Source organism: Nipponia nippon, unplaced genomic scaffold (assembly GCF_047370975.1).
Source record: "Nipponia nippon isolate SJK-2023a ecotype South Korea unplaced genomic scaffold, ASM4737097v1 scaffold_9, whole genome shotgun sequence".
Classification (NCBI taxonomy): Eukaryota; Metazoa; Chordata; class Aves; order Pelecaniformes; family Threskiornithidae; genus Nipponia; species Nipponia nippon.
In genome coordinates, this window is record NW_028262413.1 from 20,290,929 (window position 1) to 20,314,657 (window position 23,729).

Genomic DNA, 23,729 nt, shown 5'->3' on the forward strand with positions numbered 1-23,729 from the left:
GAGCACCTGGGTCCTAAGCTTGTTGAAGCAGAAAAGTATTGATTTCAGTGGGGTTTGGTTGACTTGGAGAACAAATATTCTCAAAAAACCCTCGAGTTTGGCAAAGAAATGAGGTATTGGGTTGGGAATAACCCCTGAAAGCATGAACACGGGTGTAAGGATAGGACCTGCACTGTGATTTTGCCTGTGGCTCTGTCCTAGCTGGGGCCGCGTCCAGGCTCTGGAGCTGGACCACCTGGGATGAGCGTGGCTGAGCGCCAGCCCGGCGCTCTCTGGCTTTCACAGGCTTGGACGAGTGGGCTGCAGCGGCAGATCCCGCTAGCTGCCAGCAACGAACACCCGCGCTGCACCAAAAGGGCTCGCTGTCTGCAAAGGAGCTGTGAAATTCCCATCTTTACATAATTTCCTGATTTACTCGGAGCTGTTAAGTATGACCAACAGTCATCAGTTTGCCGACAGCAAATAGGACATCAGGAAAAGAAGAGCAAACTAGAACTAGGCAGCAATGTTTTTAAAAAATCTGGGTTTTTCTTCAGGCTGGAAGTCAGATGACTGTTGCCAGCCTTCAGAGGAGCAGATTTCTGGAGTGGCCCCAAACTGCTCTTGAAGTGGATCTTCTAAAATTACTTAAAGGGTTTGCATGAGGTGGTTCCTCCTGTGGCTTCAGGGAGCCAAGAGGTCCCACAGGCATGTGTCTGCCTTAGCAAAAAGGGCAGCTGGGGAAAGAAATGCCTTCGCAGATCCATAGTCAACTGAGCAAAGATTCATGTGGGGTATTTTTTTATTTTTTTTAAAGCAACCATTTAATGTGATCCTCAACATTTCATTTTGTTTTGGCTTCTTAGCTTCATTCTTGCTGCATTTACTCTTGAGATGGTGTCATGGTTTAAACCCAGCCGGCAACTAAGCCCCACACAGCCGCTCGCTCACTCCCCTCTGGTGGGATGGGGGAGAGAATCGGAAAAGTGGGAAAACTCATGGGTTGAGATAAAGACAGTTTAATAGGTAAAGCAAAAGCTGCGCTCCAAAACAAAGTAAAACAAGGAATTAATTCACTCCTTCCCATTGGCAGGCAGGTGTTCAGCCATCTCCAGGAAAGCAGGGCTCCATCATGCGTAATGGTTCCTTGGGAAGACAAATGCCATCGCTCCGAATGTCCCCCCCTTGCTTCTTCTTCTCCCAGCTTTATATGCTGAGCATGACATCATATGGTATGGGATATCCCTTTGGTCGGTTGGGGTCAGCTGTCCCAGCTGTGTCCCCTCCCAGCTTCTTGTGCACCCCCAGCCTGCTTGCTGGTAGGGTGGGGTGAGGAGCAGAAAAGGCCTTGACTCTGCGTAAGCACTGCTCAGCGATAATGAAAGCATCCCTGTATTATCAACACTGTTTTCAGCACAGATCCAAAACATAGCCCCATACTAGCTACTGTAAAGAAAATTAACTCTATCCCAGCCAAAACCAGCACAGACGGAAAATCTCAGCTCTTCCACCCCAGCGCCTGTAGCCAGTTCCTACTTCCCAGCTGCAGAGAGACCTGGCACCATCAAATCACCACGAGCAGCTGGGGGCCTATCAGCTATTTTTAAAATAAGTTTAAGTTAAAATAAGGGTTTTTTGAAAATAAGCTTAAGTTTTAAACTAAGTCTTGAAGATGATGAAAATTATGTTGGACCCACCAAGACACGTACCACCTCTGTAGGCAACTCGTGGGTTCCCCATGCGTGCCCTTCCAGCCCAGATTTTAGGCGTTTTGGTGGAGTCAGGAATCGGATGGAATGAGAACAGCCGGTGAGGACAGGGAGGGAAATGCTCTCCCAATGAGGAGGGCTTGGAGCCAGACATGAGAGGGTGGGAGCTGCTGGCCATGCTCCAGCTTTGCTGTGGGCAGCAGGCGAGGGGATGGAAGAGAGGGCATGCAAGGCACGAGCATGGAAAGATGCTGATGTGTATAATTTGGGGAGTAAAATGGCTCATCTGTCTCTGTTGTAACAACCCATGTTTCTAGAACGTTTCCCAGCCTTTTACTGTAATAGTTTATTGACCTGCACAGAAGCATGAAAGATTATAAGAGTTAATTTTTCAAGCTTATCACTTGATTTATTTCATAAAGGTAGTTCATTTAATTAAAATATTTCTGCCACTGGAATCGGGACTCACAATCTTGAAGCCTGGAAGAGGGCATATGGGCTTTTTTTGAAGCAGCAGTCATTGAATGGGGTCAGACAGCATTGCCCACAGAAACCAAAGCTTCCAGTTCTCTAGGAACACACATGTTTCAGGGTAAAAATCCTGCTGGGGGCCATAGAAATAGAAACAGAACAGAATGAAGAAAGAGCAGAAGGCAAAGGGCTGAAATCAGTGGGGTCATGGTTACCCTGAGATGTCTGCCTGTGTCTGCACAGCACTGGCTGCTCTCAACCCAAAGGTGAAGGCTTAGCCTTTGGTGCCCTATTTTCCAAGTGCTAAACAGCCAGGAAGGCCTGGAGGTGACCTCCTGCTCTCTGGCAGGGCCTGGGAGAGCTGAGGACAAGTGTTAGTAGATGTCTCCTCCGGTGGTGCGTGCCAGGACCATGGGAAGGTGGATTTGGTAGGTCTCAGCGGTGGAGCCCTGGGTACCCCTGGCCACCTCCATGTCGGGTTTTCAGTTTCTGCTGATGTAGGGTTATCTCCTGGGAAAATATTATAGTTATTTTTAAAGTTCTGAAAGCATTATATGACTGTGCAGGTACCACAGGACATCGGTTTGTGATGTCCTCAGCTTCCAAGCTGTAGAACTGATGTCTCCCCAGCGCACTTTGAAAACGATCCATCGTGATCATGAAATAGGTTCAAACCCCATTTGCTGCTGCTGGACTGTTTTGGGGACGAGGGGACTGGGGACTGAACAGCTCGTAATGGGAAGGAAGCTGAAGCTCTTGAAGATGCAGATTTTCTTCTGGTTTGGAAGTGAGTGGCTGCTGCCTGATAGACACTTGGGGCTCTTTGCAATTTAAAAGAGAGCAATCAGACAGCTTGAATCTACTTTTATCAGATGCAAAAAATTACTAGTTGGATGGCTGGATATTTTAGTCAACACTGGTGCCTATGAAAAACCAAGGTTTTGATTAAATAAGACTTCTCTGATAAACTTAGCTTTTCTTGGATTTTCTTCTATTCTTTTGGAAGAACGAATAGAATATTACATTTGTTTTCTGCAGACTTTTGCCAGGTTTCTCTTAGCAAGCATTATTTTGCTGCAAACTTGAAATCTTCCGGATATGAATTCAAACGGTTCCTGAAGAGACACGGTTATTTCATCAAACGTATGCATGAAATAGCAGCATGGCCACGAGAAACACTTTGTACCTACACCATGCCAGTGCACCGAAGGGAGTTAGGATCCATGGTGACCAGGGTATGGGCTCTGCTGGACCTGATATACGTCTTCTGGGCATTATTGCAGGATTATTATCATGCAGCCGGTGTTCGGAGATCCTCCTGCTGCTGTTAACCTTGGCTGAGAAATACATCCTGATAATGGAGACTGTTAAAGATAAGGCTGGCTGGCAGGCTGATAAATCTCGTTAAGGAGTACTACATCACGGAGTAAATTACAATGCATGGCTGGATCGATTCAAACAAAAATGAACAATATATTACTTCTTTATCGGTAGGGGAAAAATAGACTCCTGCCTCTGTGCTGGTGGGTTTTAGTGCTGGATGCAGAGCTGAGTCGTGATGTTGGTGGTGGGGCTAGCTGAGAAGATGTGGTTTCTCAGCGGGTGCATCGCTGGCAGCGCTGGAGCAGGCACCCAGCGGGGTCCTTGGGGAGGGTGCACTGGGAGCAACTGGTCTCTGTGTGGGCAGGAGGGGATGGGAAGCTGGGACATGACAGAGGAAGAGTCACGTCCCTCTCTTCTACGTGGTTAAATGATGGTCATTGCAGTCTGGTCTATAACGACTGTAAATGATTCAGACAGCTTTATAAATGTCACATTGGAGTAAAATGGGGAAATCGGAGCTTGTCTTCCTTGGGACAGCCATAGCTAATCTTTGAAAACCAGACCAAACCCTCTGCTGCTTTAATACCGCTGGCTGGATTTTACTGTGAACAGAAAATCTTCTTAATTCTTCATCCATTTGGATCCAGTCTCTCAGAACTGAGCTGGTAGCTAATTTAGCTCTTTCTCTGAGATAAAACAGAGAGAAATAGTAAGGTTCAGTGAAAAGGAAAGCGAAAAGCTCTTTCAGTGTCTGAGACTTGCTCTCTTGTTCCTCCTATTTTTCTTACTCCTTGTGATTTTCCTTTTTCTTAAATACGCAGTGCCGTGCTCGTGCGTTTCCTCCTGCGATGGCACCCTCAGGTGCCCAGCCTGGACATGTCGTCTCTCCCACTTCTTTGTAAAGATGCTTTGTCTTGAGTCTGTCCCACACCAGAGGCAGCTTTATCTTCACCTGCTCACTGCAGAAGGGGACATCGGGTAACGGTCAAGGTAGCAGAAGATGCACGGTGGTAGCCAATGGCAGGGAAAAAAAGGGAGCGCATCCAGATTGGAAATAATGGAGATAAATGAGTATCAAAGCTGCTGCCCAGGAGTGGCAACCATGTGAAATCAAGGCTGTATTTTATCTGAACCAAAGCGCTGAGGGATGGCCTGGTGCAGAAGGTGGTGGGTGAACTTGTTGGGTCTGAGTGAGGATAGACATTTCTGGTGGTCACATCTAGCCCCAAAACTAGTCTTCTCTTCTTCAAACAGTAAAGCAGAAGATGGCCCATGTCCCACCTAGAGGTGGTTGGCCTCCGTGTCTCACCTCCTCACCATCTTGAGGCAAACTGGCTTGCATTCATCTCTACCGCCATTGCTGTGCTGGGAGATGCTTCCCATTCCTGAGGGCAGCTGGTTTATTGCTGGATGTCTGTGTTATTGCAGAAGCATGGCAGTGGCACCGATGCTCACTAGGCCATTCCCAGGGCGATGGATGCTCACCCGCAGCCTTGGGAATTGGTCCTATGGCTTTTAGACAAGCCAAAAGCATCCAAGTGCTCTCCTCAATATCCTACTGATTTTTTTTTTTTTTTTTTTTTATCTAATGAACTGGAAGGAAATATGTTGAGTGGGGAGGGATGTCTATATATATTCTGCAAAAGCACTGGTTTCCAAATTTTGGACAGCTGTGTACCCTTTTTTAGCAGCCCCTTCACACAGCCCACACAGCACCCAGGCTCTTGCAATCGGGCTCGTTTGAAAATATGCTTCCTTGATTGCAAAATAGTTTCAGTCCTTTGACTTAGAAACATTCTTGCCATTCGAAAAGATTTTTTTTTTAAGCTCTGAAAATACAGAAGGTGCTTCCTGCCGCAGCAGCTGCCCTAATTTTGGAGGCAGCCGAAGATGGGCAGGGGGCAGAGGCGAGCTGGGGGAGCCTGGTGGCTGTGGCCGCACAAGGATGCAGGTGCTGGGATGCTCCAGAGCTGGGCTGTGCTGAGAGCCGCTCAGCTGTGGGTGCTTCCGCTGGATGCCAGAGTTGGGGGGGGCTTTATTCTGGGGTCCTAGCCAGACGATCCAAACTGGTTACCCAACTGACCCTTTGGCATTCGAGTCAGGTGTTTCAAGACAAGCTTGTTTCCCAGCTCCGTGGAATCAAATCATTTGGGCCTGACAGTGAAATAATAATATGGAAAAGTAGTCTAAGCTTGACTCTAATACCACAATTCTTAATAACATGGAAGAGTTGGTGGCCTTTTCCTCTAGCCTCTATCAAGCCAAATTTGGGAAGGACCCGTGCTGGGAGCCATGGGACAGCTCAGGAGACAGAGCAGAACAGCGTATGCCCCTGTCCACAGGTCAGCACCCCAAAAAGCCCATCAGTTTTCTGCAGATCTCCATGTCTGCCACAGGAGGCAATGCCCTGACCCCGGGGCATGGCTGCTGGGGTTTGCAGCTGGGCAAGAAGCTGCAGGTGGTCCAGGCTGGCCATGCTGGTGGAAACCACATTTGCTGCAGAGGCTTGCGCTGCTTTCTCCCTGTCGTGGCGGTGTTCACTGGCCCGGCCATCGACTGCTGCAGTGGAATAAGCTGGACTTGGCAAGAGCACAGCTATTCCTCGAAGGCGAGCGGAGGGGAGTGTTGCTATTACTCATCAGTCAAAGACTTTCAGCTGGAATAATCCTCTGCTGGCTATGCGCTGTATCGAACTGCAGGGTGGGAGGCTGTGAACACCCCGGGTGCTATTTCTCTGACCCCTGGGCTGTGTCGTTGAGGGCTGATGCATCCCTGCTATGGCCAGGAGCAGGGAAGAAAAAAAGTCCTCAGCGTGAGGCATGTGCAGGGGGAAGGAGAAGGGAGGGCCGAGGGTGGAGGATGCTCCCAGGTGCCGCAGGAACAGGACTGCGATGGCCACTTTGGCACCTGGCTGTTGTCCATCTCCCCGTCTCCTCTCCATGGCACCGGTAAAGGAGATGGGCGGTAGGGCAGACACTGCTGCTCCTGCTTCAGGTCACCTCTGGGTAGTTTTGGCCGGCGGCTGGGTGCAAGAGGAGGGAGCGTTGGTGCAAGACATGGCATCTCCCCTGCGGCTGCCGTGGAGCCGGGGCTGGGAGCTGCCGCTGCCCATGTCCTTCCCTTCCCTCTGGGCTCAGCCATCACTTGTGGCTTCTCCAATCTTCTCTGTGTGTTTTTTCCAATCGGGAGAGGTCCCAGCGCAGAGAAGGAAGAGGGATGGAGCGGAGCAGATGGGAGGCAGAAAACAAGCCCTGCGATGCAGAGCTCATCCAGGCAAGCTCATTACCCTGCGCTGCTTTTAATCACATTATTGCAGTGTGAAGGCCACCAATACATTGCACACATCTAAAATAGAGCTGGGGAGGGACTGTTGGCTCCATCAGCCTGAGAGAGGCCACAGGAACAGATAAGAACAGGCTGATGCTGGAAAACACATCACTAGGTTGCTTAGTCAAATGCTATATTTAGCAAGGGATTGAAATAACTGTAGTGGTTTTCAGCTGGGCTAATCTGTGAACCATGGTTGCTCTAATACTTGCCCAGTTGATGGTAATGAAGTCAATTAGTCTGGAGCAGTTGGCAGCTGAGGAAACCCGGTTGCGGGAGGTGTGTGCAGTCCCCTTGCTGCCTTTCCCTGTGGACCGTTCCAGGAGCCCGTGGCTTTACACTGGGGGAATGCGGGCTCTTTGCTGCGCTGCCTGCAACAGCCTCCCGCCGGGCAGCGGGAAGGATGCACAGCGACTCCCCAGGGAGCCCACTGGTCCCTCTTGCTCCCCGGCTGGGCAGGCGTCGGCATGTGGCCAGCTGGGCTTGAGAAACACGACCTGATCTGCTGAATGGTGTTTGAGTTGCATTTAATGCTTCTTTTTTATTTACAGATTTTTTTTAAATAGATATATAAATATAAATATATAGATATACATAGATATAGAGATATATATATGCATGCATAAACTTCAGAAGCAGCACCCATATGCCAGCATAAATGCAGTTAGCAAGCACAAGTGAAGGCAGCTCTGCATCTAGCTTGAGTGGGATTTTGAGGGTGTTTTTAGGGGAAAAAAGGCACCATTGGAGCAACAGCACAGCCTGTGCTTTCTGCCCTGCCCCATCCCAGACGCAGCTGTCCTGTGGCGGTGTGTGAACATGCATGCATGCACCACTGGCCGTGCACAGCCAGCCCTGCCTGTCCCCCCGGCTCCCCAGGGCTGCCTGTGCCTGCCCCCTGCCTCCACATCCCCCTCGGTCTTGGACCCCTCCCAGCACTGGGGCCAGCTGAATCCTCTCCAGTCTCTTCCGACCACAGGCACAGCTCCGACGAGCATCTCCTGCATTTGCTCCATCTTGTCTCCTGATCTCTGGCGCTTCAGCCGTCGCAGCGCATTTCCTCATCCTCGTCTCAAATCCCATCACTGCCTCAGCCTCCTAGGAGAGATAAGGGCTGGGGCGGAGGTAAAACCAGGCCCATGGTTATTCGCTGATGGCACACGAGGTTGAAAATGTGCTTTGTGAACTCGTCGTGGTCAGGACCGGGATGTGCATCCTCCCCTCTGTAGGTGAGCATCCTGGAGAAGCGCCAGTTGGCATGGGTTGGCACTCTCCCCGTCGCCTCCTAAAACTGCAGCGGCTTGGTCGAAGGGGTTTGGCAGAGCTGTGGGGTGCCTCCAGCCACAGGGAGGTGATTTGGAGGGGCTCAGGATAGTTCAGCTGTGGAAACAGGCTGAAACCGAGGGGGAGAGAGCATCAGCCAGTGCTTGGGCAGCAGCATCCGAGGAGCAAAACGAATGAGCACTGGGGTTCGCCCGGGGAGACTGCTGGCAGAGAGAGCATCTTTGCTGAGGGGAGGGAAGGGCACAGGAGCACTTAGAGGATGGAGAACCTGCCAGCCAGATCCCAGGCACTGCCCAAGATGGGCCTGAAACAGCTCTGGCATCCAGCAATCAAGCATGACTCAGTCCCTTTCCTTTAAAACCGTGCTAAAACCCATCCACAGTATGAAGAGAGGTGGGGTGTTCTTAGCACCAGGGTGCTGAGTGCTTGGGAGATGGGATCGTACAGTGCAATGCCCCCACTTCTGCTGCAGGAGGGGGCGTAGAAGGTGTCTGGATGTCAGGAGCCCTCCTAAAGGGGAGGTTTCCTGCAAGTGGGGCTGAGAGGAGTGCTTGAGAAGTGATTTTATGAGGTTCTTGTTGTTAATTTGGATCTTGATTCAGATACCAGAAGTGTTTTCCATATTTTCCAGGCACCCATCTGTCACAGTGATGAGCCCTGCACAGTACTTGTCAGCAAATAAATGAAATATTCTGGTGAGATTCACCGCATTTAATGCTGAGAGATGGGATCTGGCTTGCGAGATACTTATAGCTCATGCTGCTTATCTTATTTTGTACAGATTTTTGTCCTGGTATTTTAATAGATATCGTTTTGATTGTGTAAAATAGTACTGTAGAACATAAATAACCGGGCAGAGTCCTAGGGATGATATTGCGGGGAGCGGTTTGCGCTGGGATGAAGACCATGGCCGTGCATCACCCAGAAGCTGGAGAGGCTGCAGCGAGGGTCTTGGGGCTGACGGGATGGTGGGACTGGCACCCAGGAGCTAACCGGGGAAGCCTGGGAAGACTCTGGCACTGCCGGCTCCCACCAAGGCTCTCAGACCTCCGAGTTGGTGAACGGGGTTCATGTGCAACCGTGATGCTGAAGCTCGCTGGCTCTGTCGTTAAAAAAAAAAAACAAAACAGCGGCACTGGGGGATTCAGCATTTAATTAGCTTGCCAAGTGGTAACGTTGACCAAAATTACACAGGAAGACTTCTATTTTAGTTAATTACAGTTTTGTTGTCGCCCATTAGTAAATTAAAACAATTGCAGGGTAAAACCCAGCGGAGGTTGGCGAGCGTGGCTGTAGCCACCTGCCAGTGGATACCAGAGCTCAGGGGGTGCTGGACGCACCCCCATGCACGCAACCCCCCAGTGCTTGCCAGCCCCATGTCCCGTCCCCACATATTGCCCCGGGGTGTTGCAGCAGCAGCCCTGGGGTCTCCCCTGCGAGCTGGGCTGCTGCAAATCCTCTCTCGCCCCCAGGAGGGAGCGCAGGCAGCCATCACATGGCAATCGCTGCCCCTTCAGCAGAGCCTGCAGGAATTGCAGCTGCATCCTGCATTTCCCAGTGCCGCTCACATGGTGCTCAATTAAAAACCGGGATAGTTGTTACTGCTCAGATGTGATGCCTTGAACTAAGCTGCTCGCTCTTGGTCGCTGGTCACTGGCCGGCGGCTCCCTGCACCCCAGGCTCCATCCTGCCCCTAATGACCACAGGAGCACTGTTTCTCTCTCCAGGAACCTACTTTTTCCATAACTCCTCTCAAATCCCGGTGGTTTTGGGGGTAAGGAAGGCTGGGAGCCTGAGGGGTCAGGGCAGTGACCTTCCCAGGTGTGTAAGCTGGTAACCTGGCTGGGCTGGGCAGCCCCCCGGCGCCTTCACCCCGCTGCCTGCCCAGCTGGCTGGTTTCCAGCATGCCCGCCGTGCCAGTGCCTCTTCATTTAAGACGGCATCTCAAGCGCGCTTTGGTTTCATCCTTCTCTTTAATTATTGATGCTTTCTTTCACCTGGAGCCCACTCTACATCCCAGCGGTATCGCCCGTACAATGCTGTTCTTCCCCGCACGCCGCAGTCTTCACTGGCCCTGGCTCCCCATTGCCTGCGCTCCGCGTGGTTAAAACCCCCATGCCTGCCACCACGGTGCACCTTCAGGCAGCACAACTCGGCGCTGAGCAAGCCCCCATCCCCATCCTGATTGGGGCCATGGTTTCCAGCATCTTTAAGCACAGAGACTCAGACAGGCGCCGCCGTGCCTTTGACATAAGCTCCTTACCCACTTACCGCCCTGGCGAGGGGCACCCTGACTTCCTGAGCACCCAACGGTTTGGACATGTAAAGCACTAAATACAGCCTAATTATTGTTATCTTCATGAGATCTGTTTAATCTCGATGGGGATTTACTAGCAGTTAGCAAATCAGCCATTTGTCAAATGTTTGCATTTTTCTCAGGGGCAGCTTAATCCCGTTGACTGTGTTAGCTGGGAAACGCCCACAGCCAAATTAGACGTATGGGGGAGCTGCTCCAGAGCCCATGCCTCTGAGAGGGAGCAGAGGTGCTGCGGGATAACCAAACACCGAGCTGACAAGGCTGCAGGACCGCAGGAGAGGGATGGGTCATTTGTCACTGGCAGAGCGTGGGGCTGTGAGATGCCTTAGGCACAGCATCTTTACTGAGCCCCTGTTATTTAGCATCCAGCAGCGTGACAGTGTCTGTGCTGGGTGTTGGTGGGGCTGCAGAGGTCTCTTAAAGACGGGGACCAAAAGCTCAGAGAGGCTTGACAGAGATATTCCTGCTGGGCACGAGCAGCTTTGCTTGCCTCCTGTCTCCCCGCAGGATTTCTTGCCCCCCCCATGTGCATGTAGGAGCCGGGCAGCTTGCAGCTCCTGCTGCTGGAGGCATTCACTGCAGCAAGCGCTGGGATGCAATGGCAAATGCTGCGCGGGCTGCTGCAGCACAGCCTGTGCTCGCGGTGTACGCATGGCTCCGCACAGTGCTGGCTGCTGCCAGGGCTGGGGGCTCTCCCACGGCTCGGGAAAATTCACTTATCCCTTCGCTGGTTTTCTGCCATCCGAGGCTGTAACAGCACAGTGATTTGCTGCGGGGGTTCAGACTGAAGCGCAGGGTGCTGGACTGTCGGCAGGGTCTCCCTGGCACGGGAGAGCCCCTGGGCTGCTGAAAGAAAAGCCAGAAAGAGAAAATGCAGACCCCCTGCCATAGCCCCGCAGGCTCTCTGCCACTCACAGCCCCTCTTGCAAGCTGCTTTTTCCAGGCCATAAAACGACGGCTCTTGCTGAGAATTTCACTAGACAAGATTGTTTTGTTCTTTTCCCGCACAGCATGTACTTTGGGTAATATCTTTGGGAAATTTTTGCGTACTTGTGTACCCAGTATTTTCTGATAAGCTAGAAAAAAAGATCCTTAAGTATTATCATTATGCTATTAAACCTTTATTGTATCAAGAAAAACAAATCAGAGTGAGAAAGAAACTGTGTGGAGCCTGAGAAGTGCTAAGCTACGGCAGTAATCTGCCTTCATTGTTTAACTTCATTTAAAACTGAAATACCGGCAAGACCGGAGATGAAAAGAGCTGGTGATGCTGAGGTGTTGTGGGGGAGAGTATGAAATCCCTGTGTTGTAGCCGTGGTCCCTCTGGCTGAACATCACTGAGGTCTGGGCAAGGGTAGGGGGAGGTTTAAGCTGGATGGTCGCTCTCTTCTTCTAGATGGGTTTGTAGGGTGCAGCTCCTCCACAGCCCGCACCGGCGTTTCAGTGCTTGCCTGCTCACTGCCTGGCCTCTCCAAAGCTAGTTATTTCGTTTGGACGGACTGAGTCCTTTGCACCATCACCATGTGTCCCGTCAGCTGAACTTCTCAGTGAGGTCCCTGCTGGGACGAAGCTTGCAGAGTTTCAACAGCACTTTTCCTTTCTGTGTTTTGCAGAAGAACGAATGGCTGTGCTTGAACTGCCAAACTCAGCGGCTGCTCGAAGGCAGCCTTGGCGACCCTGCCCCAATGCCGCTGCCTGCCCCAAAGCAACCGCCCACCGGCTCTCCACGGCACCAGCCACCAGCTGCCAGCCAGCAGCAGAGAGCACCTGCTCCGGCAACCGCCGAGCCAGCAGCACCCCCCGAGCGGCAGCCCTCACCTGCAAAGAGCCTGCGGGCTGCTGAGCAGAGCAGGACCCCGAGCCCTGCCCCGGCGGAGAAGAAGCCCCTGGTGCCAGCAGAGGAAAAGCCGCTGCCCAAAGCTGCCCCGGAGCCTTCCAGAGCTCCTGAGAGCGCTGCGCTGAAGGGGAAGAGTGTGACCCCCAAACCGGAGGTGGAGAGCAAGGAGAGCCGGGCACCCCCCGAGGCGCCACGGGTGAAGGAGCAGGAGGTGAGGTCTCAGGACGCGTCCGGCTCCGAGCATCCCTGGGGACCGCATCCCGCCCAGGCCTGGCACGGTGCTGAGCTGTGCCTCTGCTGGCAGCCATGCTCAGTAACAGGGGGGTTTATTCCAAGTCAGAGCAGAAACCACAATGCCAAGCCCGTTTCCTTCGGGAAATGGCCTTTTGGGAAACGGTGAGCTCAAACGCTGCTGTCTCAGCATTTCCAGACCGCTTAGGAACTTCACACTCTCTGTAGCAGCATGCTGGTATTTGCCTTCTCTTTATTAGAATTACATCAATTTGGGCATAATGCAATAGTTCAGATCATCTTTGGCCTTTGGATTTGTTTTAAAACAATATAAGGGCAATTGAATTTGTCATTAAATGGAAAACTGGTTTCACAACATTTCATGTTGCAACAGTGGGCATTTTTCAAGCTCCTCGTCCCACGTTTTTTAAAACTTAGTACAATTTGGGAAAACTTTTGGGTGCGTTGGGATGGTTTTCCCGCATGAGAAACCATCCCAGCAGCAGCCAGCACAGCCCCCTGCGGGGAGGGGATGAGGTGGGAGGTCCCCACCAGCCGGGAGGGGACAGCTGCCCCCCATGCTGCTGTGCAGCCCCCGGGGAAAAGGCTCCTGGCACTTCCAAAATCAAATAAGGTCCATGGTGTCCCCATGCTGGCGGGGTGACGGGCCCTGCTGCTAGCACCAGGGCCAGGCGCGACAGTGCTTTCCCTGCAGCTCTGAGGCTTGCCCCCGCACTGCCTAATTATAACGTCAATTAAAACGGCCTGTTTATTTCTGCTGGCATCTAACAAGGATCCTGGGGGCCACCCTGCTTTTGAAGGCCGCTTTGCAGGGCTGTCAGTCAGGGAAATTATTCATTAAAAGGCGGCCATCCTCCATGGCTGCTGCCGGTGAAGCTCCTGTCCTCTCAGTGCCCCTGCACCAGCCTGGCCAGGCACTGGGGCGCAAGGGCTGCCCCCTCCCCAGACCCCTCTATGATCAGTGCTCCTGCTCGTCCCTGTGGAGGCAGCTGCCTGCCTGCCTGCCTGGGGAGAGTGGCAGGCAGCTCTGCCTGCACACCCCTTCCCCAGGGAAGGGCGCACGGCCACCAGTACCCCAAGGCTTACGGCCGGGCTCAGCCACCGCTGGCTCACTAAGTAGTGGGTAGTAAAATCAATATTGACAGCTTTCTCATGTTAGTTGTCAGGGAGATAACACTTACAGGGCCCATTTTTTTAAACATGTTTATGAGTCCCACAATGCCTGTGACCCCAAGGTTGTTTGCTGTGCCATCCCCTACTTGCAGCACGCTCTATCACCTGCCTTTGTCAACACGCAGAGAAATTGCTGACGAGCCATTGAGGGGGGATACGGGGCAGCCCCCATCCTTCATGCTGGGCTGGCTCCCAACGCTGCCCAGACCTTCTGCATGCTCCCCAGGGGAGGATTTCGGGGGGAAACAGGGGGAGCAGCTCCAGAGCTGCCTGGGTCTGACGCTGTGCTCTTCCTTGCCCACAGGACGGCAGCAAGCCTTACCCCCCGGACCTGTCCCGCAGCCCCCAGAGCCTGAGTGACACTGGCTACTCCTCTGACGGCATCTCCAGCTCGCAGAGCGAGATCACCGGCCTGGTGCAGCAGGAGGAGGAGAAGCTGAGCGGCACTGGGCTGGCTGGACAGAGCCCCCCCAGCCCCTCCGAGCTCACCAAGCTGGAGAGCAGCATGCGGCCCCTCCTGGAAGGCCGGGGTGCCCCACCGGAGCCCACCGAGCGTGGCAAGGGCTGCCCCGAGCCGCGGGAGGAGCAGCGGCAGCGGCAGCGACCACGGTACCTCTCCATCACCCCTGAAGCTTTCGACTCGGACGAGGAGCTGGAGGACATCCTGGAGGAGGACGAGGACTCACTGGAGTGGGAGAACCAGCGGGAGCGGCGGGAGAGTGCAGAGTCCTCAGACGAGTTTGGCAGCAAGCTGCGGCACGACTACGTGGAGGACAGCAGTGAGGGGGGCTTCTCCCCAGTGCCCCCCCGGCCCAAAGGCCGTGAGGCAGAGGCGAGTGATGAGGAGTTCATGCGGAGGCAGATCCTGGAGATGAGTGCAGAGGAGGACAACCTCGAGGAGGAGGAGGAGGAGGGCTATGGGCGCGCCAAGTACGGCATCCCCAAAGCTGGGCAAAAGGCAGAGGCAGAGAAGGGCAAAGAGCCGGTGTCGGCCAAGCGGCGCCTGCCACATGGCCCCGGCGGCCTGTACAAGGAGGAGAGGAAGGAGCTGGAGGCGGTGGAGGGCGATGACTTGAGCACGGCCCAGGGCGGGCTGCGGCGCTTCAAGACCATTGAGCTGAACAGCACAACCGGCTACGGCCAGGAGATGGAGATGGGCCAGGAGGCAGACACCAGCCTGGACCGGGAGCCCGAGCTGGAGATGGAGAGCCTGACGGGCTCCCCTGAGGAACGCTCCCGGGGCGAGTACTCCTCCACCCTGCCGGCCACAACGCCCAGCTACACCTCGGGCACCTCGCCCACCTCCATCTCCTCCCTGGAGGAGGACAGCGACAGCAGCCCCAGCCGCCGGCAGCGGCTGGAGGAGGTGAAGCAGCAGAGGAAGGCTCGCCACCGCTCGCATGGCCCCTTGCTGCCCACCATCGAGGACTCGTCTGAGGAGGAGGAGCTGCGGGAAGAAGAGGAGCTGCTGCGGGAACAGGAGAAGATGCGAGAGGTGGAGCAGCAGCGCATCCGCAGCACAGCGCGCAAGACCAAGCGCGACAAGGAGGAGCTGAGGGCCCAGCGGAGGAGGGAGCGCTCCAAAACCCCCCCCAGCAACCTCTCCCCCATCGAGGATGCCTCCCCCACTGAGGAGCTGCGGCAGGCGGCGGAGATGGAGGAGCTGCACCGCTCCTCCTGCTCCGAGTACTCACCCTCCATCGACTCGGAGGCTGAGAGCTTTGATGCCGTGGCCTCCAAGCTGTACAAGTCGGGCAGTGAGTACAACCTGCCCACCTTCATGTCGCTGTACTCCCCAACAGAGAAGGGGGAGAGCGGCCCTAGCCAGCCTGCCAGCAAGCCCCTCAAGAGTGCCGAGGAAGCCTACGAGGAGATGATGAGGAAGGCAGAGATGATGCAGAAGCAGCAGGTCCAGCAGGACCAGCCGGCCGTTTCCTACAGTGGCACCTACCAGCAGGTCAGCTACCATGGCACCGAAGGCCAGAACGGCTTCGAGTACCAGTACGCCGAGGAGTACCAGTACGACGGTGGCCCTGCGCGCCCCTCCCAGCCCAGCTATCCGAGCGCCCTGCCAAAGGCGGGAGCAGTGTACGAGGAGATCCTGCAGACCTCACAGAACATCTCTAGGATGCACCAGTCCTCCTCCTTTGACCTGGCCCTCGAGCAGGGAGAGAAGGCAAAGGGGCAGGAGGAGACATACCAGGAGAAGCGCTTCCTCAATGCCGAGAGCGCCTACGCCGACCTGATGAAGCAGAACGGCGGTCCGCTCACCCCTGGCACCAGCCCCACGCAGCTCTCTGCTCCCGTCTCCTTTGCCACCTCCGATGGCAAGGCCATTCCCGATGTCCGGGTCACCCAGCATTTTGCAAAAGAGGGGCAAGACCTGGCCAAGCTCCAGAGCACCCCGGCAGCACCTGGCCCGGTGTCCAAGGCTGCTGCCACACCTTACGCCTACGGCAAAGGCACCAGCACGGTGACGACAGCAGCAGCGGGTGGCCCCGGGAGCGTGCCGCGGAGCTATAGCTCCTCAGCTCCGGAGGCCCCGTCAGTAGCCAGCAGAAGCTATGGTCCGGTCAAGAGCACTGTCAGCTACAGCTCACAGACGGAGGATGCTGGCAGAAGCAAGGCAGCTGTGGAGATCAGCGTGCAGATGGGCAGGGAGAAGCTCCCAGCCACAAGCGACGGCAGGGCCCCACCGTCCAAGACATACCCCTTCTTCAAGAGCTCCAGCCCTCCGCTCTCGCCCACCTCCCCCACGCAGAGTCCCACCCGTGCTGCAAAGGCCACGGCAGAGTTTTCCACACAGACGCAGAGCCCCCTCCTCCCCTATGAGGGTCCCACCGCCGCCGTCCCCGCCACCTCTTCCCCCATGGTGGCACAGGGGACGCAGACGCCACACCGGGCGGGCTCACCGCGCCTGGCCCGGCAGCCCTCCTCACAGGACGCCCCCTTCATGCTGATCACGCTAGCGGCCGATGCAGCCAGCCAAACCAAGCCGGCCAGCTCTGGCTCCTCAACATCCCCCACCTCGTCCCCCACCAGGCCGAGCCGGCAGCTGTTAGCACATGGCTACAGCCAGGAGCCAGAGCCGGAGCAACCACCGGGTGCCTATGTCAGGGCACAGCCGGTGAAGGAGCATGCCCAGAAGGCACCTGCTGTGACTTCAGCCACCGACGGCATCACAGGGCTGTACAGCTGGGGAGCACTCCCTGCGGAAAACATCTCCCTCTGCCGCATCTCCTCTATCCCTGGCACGTCCCGGGTCGAGCCAGGGCCCAAGGCACCGAGCACTAACGCCGTGGACTTAAGGACTGCGCTGAAGTCTGCCCCCATCATCATAACAGACCAAGGCATGGATCTCACTTCCTTGGCCACTGAGGCCAGAAAGTACTGCCTGACCTTGGACCACATCCCAAGCCGGCAGTCCACAGCCATCCAGCCCTTGATCATCAACCTCAATGCCCAGGAGCAGCCCCATGCCATCATTGCGGCAGCCAGCACCGCCAGCCTGGCCATTGCCTCCCCCATGCTGCTCTCACAGCCCAAGCAGCCCGTGGTCTATGGAGACCCTTTCCAGAGCCGGGTGGACTTCGGGCAGGGGACCGGGAGCCCGGTGTGCTTGGCGCAAGTGAAGCAGGTGGAGCAGGGTGTCCAGACGGCCGCTGCCAGAGCCACTGGGGCAGCGGGTGGCAAGGCCGAGCCCACCGCTGCCCCCCAGACCAAGTTTGCGAGGTACGGCGTGCCAGGCCAGATGGCGAAGAAGGACGTGCTCATCACACAGACCGGCGGGGTGCAGAACGTCGTCAGCCTCCCGCAGCCCTTCCCGCCAGAGCCGTGCTCGGAGCTATACCGGGCGGTGCCAGTGGAGCTGAAGAGCCAGAGCCCTTTCCTCGCCCTGGGCAGCAAGAAGTCCCAGGTGATGATGGTGCAGATGGAGGAGGCGGCAGCTGGCCCAGTGACGAAAGTGTTGAAGGAGGAGCCACCAGGCAATGTGCTGGACCTCACAGGTGTAAAGCCAGAGAGCCAGGTGGCCTGCTGCGACGTGGTCTACAAGTTCCCCTTTGGTGGCAGCTGCACCGGCGCTTTCAACCCCACTTCCAAGATGCCAGAAAAGAAAGCCGGGGAGGCGGCAGCACCCGGCCGGAAAGCCAGCGGGCCCCTCTATGGCAGCAGAGAGCCGGAGCTACCGGAGACCTTCCCCTACCGGGAGCAGCCGGCCCCAGCGCCCGCGCTCTACGAGGAGCAGAAGTTTTACCCCGCCGGTGCCTTCGGCCGCCTCTACTCCTCCATGTCGGACACAAACCTCTCCGAAATTGGGATGAGCTACTACCCCACGAAGGGGGATCAGCCCTTCCCCTCCCCAGCAGGCGATGCCGCTGTGGACCTCAGCACCATGAAGCACTCTTACAGTGTGGGCTTCGCCGAGGGGGGTTACCTGGGCCAGGGGCTGCAGTATGGCTCCTTCTCTGACCTCCGCCAGCCAGCAGAGCTGCTGGGCCACCCGCTCCCCATGCGGAGGTACAGCTCGGCCTCCAACATCTACTCTGACTACCGCTTCTCGCCCCGGGGGGACCTGGCCAGCTTCCAGGAGTCCAGCCTGGCCCACTACAGTGCCACCACAGCACGCGAGATCAGCCGCATGTGTGCTGCCCTCAACTCCATGGACCAGTATGGGGGCCGGCACGCCAATGGCCCCGACCTGCTGCCCTATGGCCCTGGCGCCGGGCCAGGGGGCACGGGGGGGCTGACAGCTCAGCAGCAGGGCCCCACGCCTCCCAAACCCAGCGGGATGTACAACCCCACCTTCCCCGAGTCACGGCAGGGCTTTGGCAGCCCGGCGCAGTACAACGTCCCTGGCATCCGCCTGGGTGCCATACGGCAGATGTTCCCTTCCACTGCCACTGTGCGGGCCGCTGATGGCATGATCTACTCCACCATCAACACGCCCATCGCCTCCACGCTGCCCATCACCACCCAGCCGGCCTCGGTGCTGCGGCCCATGCTGCGTGGGATGTACAGACCCTATGGCCCAGGCAGTGTGGCGGCGGTTCCGCTGGCCAGCCTGGCCAGGCTGCCAGTCGTCACTCCTCGTGTCCCGCTGGCAGCACAGGGCCTCTACCGCTACCCTGCCCCTGGGCGGCCGGCCCCGGCAGCCTCGCTGATGGAGACACCTGTCTACCTGGGGAAGCCCATCAGTGCAGCACCAGCAGCAGTGGGTGCTGGTCCCGCTCCCAAAGCCCCCACCGCCCCCACCAGTGGCTTGCAGAGAGCGGAGCCAGCGGGGGCTGCTCCCCGTGCTGAGGGGCCGGTGGCACCAACAGCCGGCAAAGAGGGCGGGCAGGCGGCCACGGTGCCCAAACCACTGCTGGACGGGGCTCAGCGGGAGGAGCGGGAGCGGGAGGAGGAACGGCAGCGCAAGCAGCAGGAGCACGTGCTGCAGCTGGAGCGGGAGCGCGTGGAACTGGAGAAGCTGCGACAGCTGCGGCTGCAGGAGGAGCTGGAACGGGAGCGTGCGGAGCTGCAGCGGCACCGGGAGAAGGAGCAGTTGCTGGTGCAGCGGGAGCTGCAGGAGCTGCAGTGCATCAAGCAGCAAGTGCTGCAGCAGCAGCAGGAGGAGCGGCATGCACAGCTGGCACTGCAGCGGGAGCAGCTCGCCCAGCAGCGCCTCCAGCTCGAGCACATCCACCAGCTCCAGCACCAGCTGCAGCAGCAGCTGGAGGAGCAGAAGCGGCAAAAGACCACCTTCCCCGCACCCACCGAGCCCACTGCCCGCCCACCCGAGGGGCCCGCCGAGGTGCCACGGGGCCCACCACACAACGGGCAGGTGTGGCCCCCGCTGGGTGAGGTGCCGCCGGAGGGACCCACCGGCCCCCGCTACCCTGTGCCACAGCGGCCGCTCAGCAGCTCAGCCTCAGACATGTCGCTGCAAGCCGAGGAGTCCTGGGAGCCCGGCCGGGGGATCAAGAAAAGGAACTCGATGCCGCGGCTGCGGGATGCCTACGAGAAGGAGGTGGCACGGGAGGCCTTCATGGCGAGGAAGACGGCAGACAGCAGTGTGCAGACAGACGAGGAGGACGGAGAGGAGCGGTACCTGCTGTCGCGGCGGCGGCGGGTGCGGCGCAGCGCTGACTGCAGTGTGCAGACAGATGAGGAGGACAGCGGGGAGTGGGAGCAGCCCGTGCGTCGCCGGCGCTCCCGGCCCTCGCGGCATGCCGAGGCCAGTGCTGAGGCCAAGCCGGAGGGGGCGGCCCGCGGCACAGCCAGCGTGGGCATCCAGACCATCAGCGACTGCTCAGTGCAGACAGAGCCCGACCAGCTCCTCCGTGTCTCCCCCTCCATCCACATCACCACCCATGACCCTCGGGTGGAGATCGTCAAGTACATCTCAGCCCCAGAGAAGACGCAGCGGGGCGAGAGCCTGGCCTGCCAGACGGAGCCGGAGCCAGCCCCCCAGCCTGGCGTTGTGGTCCCCCAGCTGACAGTGCCCACCACCATCCCTCCCTACTCCACCAACATCCAGATGGTGAGCACAGGCCCACTGGACCCCCATGCTGTCCGGCAGCAGACCCTGGGCAAGTTCGAGAAGAAGAAGCCGGATCCCCTGGAAATAGGCTACCAGTCCCATCTGCCAGCTGAGTCCCTCTCCCAGCTGGTGACCCGCCAGCCGCCCCGCTCTCCGCAGGTCCTCTACTCGCCCGTTTCCCCCCTTTCTCCCCACCGCCTCCTGGAGTCCTCCTTCGCCACCAGCGAGCGGCTGAACAAGGCTCACGTCCCCCCGCAGAAGCACTTCACCACTGACTCAGCCCAGCGCCAGCAGACACTGCCACGCCCCATCAAGACCATGCAGCGCTCCCTCTCCGACCCCAAGCCCATCAGCCCCACTGCCGAGGAGGCCAGCAAGGACAGGTTCTCCCTCTACCAGCACCCGCTGCTCCCCGGCACCCAGGTATGTCAGCGCTGGGAACAACCGTTCCCTCGGGGAACGGCCCCAGGAGGCACCTCGGGACATTTCGGTTTCATTAGCACTGCGGCAATTAATATTTTAAAAGTCTGGCTTCCCACAGCAGCTGATGGCAGCCGGCGGGCACAGACGTGTGCACCAAAGCCGGGAGCCAGCAGCCGGTGGGAGGCCCTGGAGCTCCACCAGCTGCATGAGCCCATCAGGGCTGTCACTTGCCCTCTGCCCCAGCCGGGTCTCCCTTCTCTCCTGAGGAGCAGCCACCATGCACAGCTCCATTTCACATTGCAGTGGCTCTTGCTCCCACTTTTGTCCCCACACACTGCAGTTGCCTTGGGCTGCCAAGCACCCTGCAAAGAGCCCGGGGCAATTCCTGGGGCAGCAGCAGTCCCTGGCCGCTACCCCGAGCCCCACTGCCAAGTGCCCGAGGACGGAAAGCAGTTTTTGCAGCAGGCAGCAGCACACACACGGCCAGCCTGCCACTTGGCCGGCTGCCACCCCTGGTAATTACTCACGGAAAGTGCCCTGCCTGTTACTTCCATCCTATTTATTGTGCTTTTACATAAACGCTGCTTCCTCGGTGCATGGGGGAACACGTGCACAGCGGGCCGCCTCACCGCAACCCCAGGGCATGGGAGGAGCTCCGTGATGCTCAGGGAGCACATGGGAGACACCCGCCCGCGCCCCTGACCAGGTGTCCCTTGGCTTTGCAGGTGGGGGGGCTGCAGTCGAGCCCGCTGGCACGCAAGGTGAAGCGGACGCTGCCCAGCCCGCCACCCGAGGAGCCCCACGTCCCCCTGGCCAGCCCGGCCGCTCCCCAACTCTACCTGAGCAGCCTGGCCCCCAAGGCCACTGCGCCGGTCACCAAGGCCAGCCTGCTGAAGGAGCTGGACCGTGACCTGAAGCTGGTGGAGCATGAGGCCACCAAGCTGCGGAAGAAGCAGGCGGAGCTGGATGAGGAGGAGAAGGAGATCGATGCCAAGCTGAAGTACCTGGAGCTGGGCATCACCCAGCGCAAGGAGTCGCTGCTGAAGGAGCGAGGGGGCGGGCGGGACCACCCCTACCTGCGCTGCCCCGGGGACCGCCGCGACTACCTATCTGACAGTGAGCTGCACAGCCTGCGCCTCGCTGCCTACGACAGCAGCGGCCTGCACCCCGTGCCCGCCGGACAGTACCCCAACTTCGCCACTGCCGCCGCCTCCTACGGTGCCTACCCGTACCCTGCCCCGCAGGGCCCTGCCGCCTTCCCACCAGCACGCCTGCAGCCCCCCCAGTACCCAGTGGCCAGCACCTCGCAGGATGGCTTGCCAGAAGCCCCGCTGCCCGCCTTCGCCTCACCTGGCACCTTCCCAGCCCCCAGTGCTGCATACCCGGATCTGAGCACCCCAGGCCAGCCAGGCTTCCGGCCCCAAAACCCCTACCAAGCCCCAAGCGCCTTCGCTGGGGTGGCTGCCATGCCGGCAGCACAGCCCACCCTCTTCCAGAGCCCGGCAGAGATGGCTGGCGGGCACCAGAAGCCACGACAGACCTCGCTGGCTGACCTGGAGCAGAAGATCCCCACCAACTACGAGGTCATCAGTGCAGCCACCAGCTCCTCTGCCGTCCCCGATGTCACCTTCAGCGCTGTGACAGCAAGCAGCAGCTACGAGCAGTACAAGGCACCTGAGGGCCGACCAGCTGAGAGAGCCAGCACAGCACAGGGCCCCTCAGCCAGCTTCTCCTCCGAGTCCCTCTACACCAGCCTGGAGCAGAACATCCCCCGTAACTACGTGATGATTGAGGACATCAGTGAGCTCACCAAGGAGAGCCCGGCGGTGGAGGGGCAGAAAGCAGAGCCAGCAGGCACGGGTGCTGACGGCCGCCACAGCAGAGAGAAGAGTGAGCTGGGGGACACTGAGGGCTCCAGCCGGCCCTGCTGCTACACCAGAGCCGAGGAGGAGTCTGAGGAGGACGTCTATGACCACCATGGCCCCGACCATCGAGGGAAGAACAGCTATCACCGGGGCACGGAGGGCAATGGCAGGGTGTCAGGGAGCTCCACTGGCTCATCCTACTACTACGGGGACAGTGAGTACCGGCACTCCTCACGGGCGGACAAGCACGGCTCCAGTGCGGCACTGCCAAAGCATTCATCTAAGAACCTGGCACCCGCTGTCGTCTCCTCAAAGCGCAGCAAGCACAGGAAGCAGGGCATGGAGCAGAAGATCTCCAAGTTCTCCCCCATCGAAGAAGCCAAAGACGTGGAGTCGGACTTAGCCTCCTACGCAGCGACAGCCTCGGTCGGCAGCAGCAACGTGGCCTCCAGGGCCAAGAAGCTGCAGGAGGAGATCACCTACGGCCTGAAGAAGAATGTCTATGAGCAGCAGAAGTACTATGGCATCTCCAGCCGGGATCTGGTGGACGAGGAGGAGCGGGTCTACGCCGCTGGCAGCAGAACCCGCTCCTCTGGCTATGGGGTGGAAAAGTCCTCCAGCCGGGAGGCAGGCAGCCGGAGCAAGTCCTATGAGCGGGAGGGTGTGGACCGCCCCCAGAAAGGCAGCTCCAAGCCCTCGTCCCTCGGCATGAGCCAGAGCCGTGGGCGGGCGCCCGTCCGCACGCAGCCCTCGGAGGAGGAGAGCCCCGTCAGCCCCCTGGGGAAGGTGGTGGGGGGGTCACGTGCCATGGGGGGGCCCGGCCCCCAGTCGGCGGGGGACCCCTGCTCCCAGTTCTGCTCCAGCCACTCGTTGCCTGATGTGCAAGAGCACATCAAAGACGTGCCAAGGAGTCACTCGTACAAGCACGAGGAGGGCTACGGCATGGACGATGCCCATTGCGTTGTCTCGGACAGTGAAGGTAACGGCTCCCCGTGGTGACCACCCCAGAGCATGGCACTTCCCCGGGGCATGCCCATCCGCTCGTATGCAGAGACACTCTCACCGCCTGAGTTTGCTTGACACGTGCCTTCCTCCCCCTGCCCCGGGTGTTCGGTGTTAACCGGTCCCACACGGTGCCCTGCCGCACCGTGCCGTGCCGCGTCCCATCCCCGCCAGCGCGGGCTGTCCCCCCTGCGCGTGCCCGCTGCTTGCCTCTCCCGCCTCATTGCATGGCTTCCGCCCGGGC

General features: G+C 57.9%; 1 protein-coding gene across 3 annotated transcripts in view; it reads left to right on the forward strand.

Annotated features, from left to right (window-relative positions):
* Nucleotides 1–23,729, forward strand: part of BSN (bassoon presynaptic cytomatrix protein) — a 95,714-nt gene that overhangs the window by 67,351 nt on the left and 4,634 nt on the right. For all 3 annotated transcript variants that reach the window (XM_087743899.1, XM_087743900.1, XM_087743901.1), the window contains 3 exons: nt 12,024–12,458; nt 13,977–20,618; nt 21,344–23,462. In XM_087743899.1, the coding sequence (XP_087600025.1) occupies nt 12,024–12,458; nt 13,977–20,618; nt 21,344–23,462 (9,196 nt within the window). The remainder of the gene's footprint in view (nt 1–12,023; nt 12,459–13,976; nt 20,619–21,343; nt 23,463–23,729) is intronic.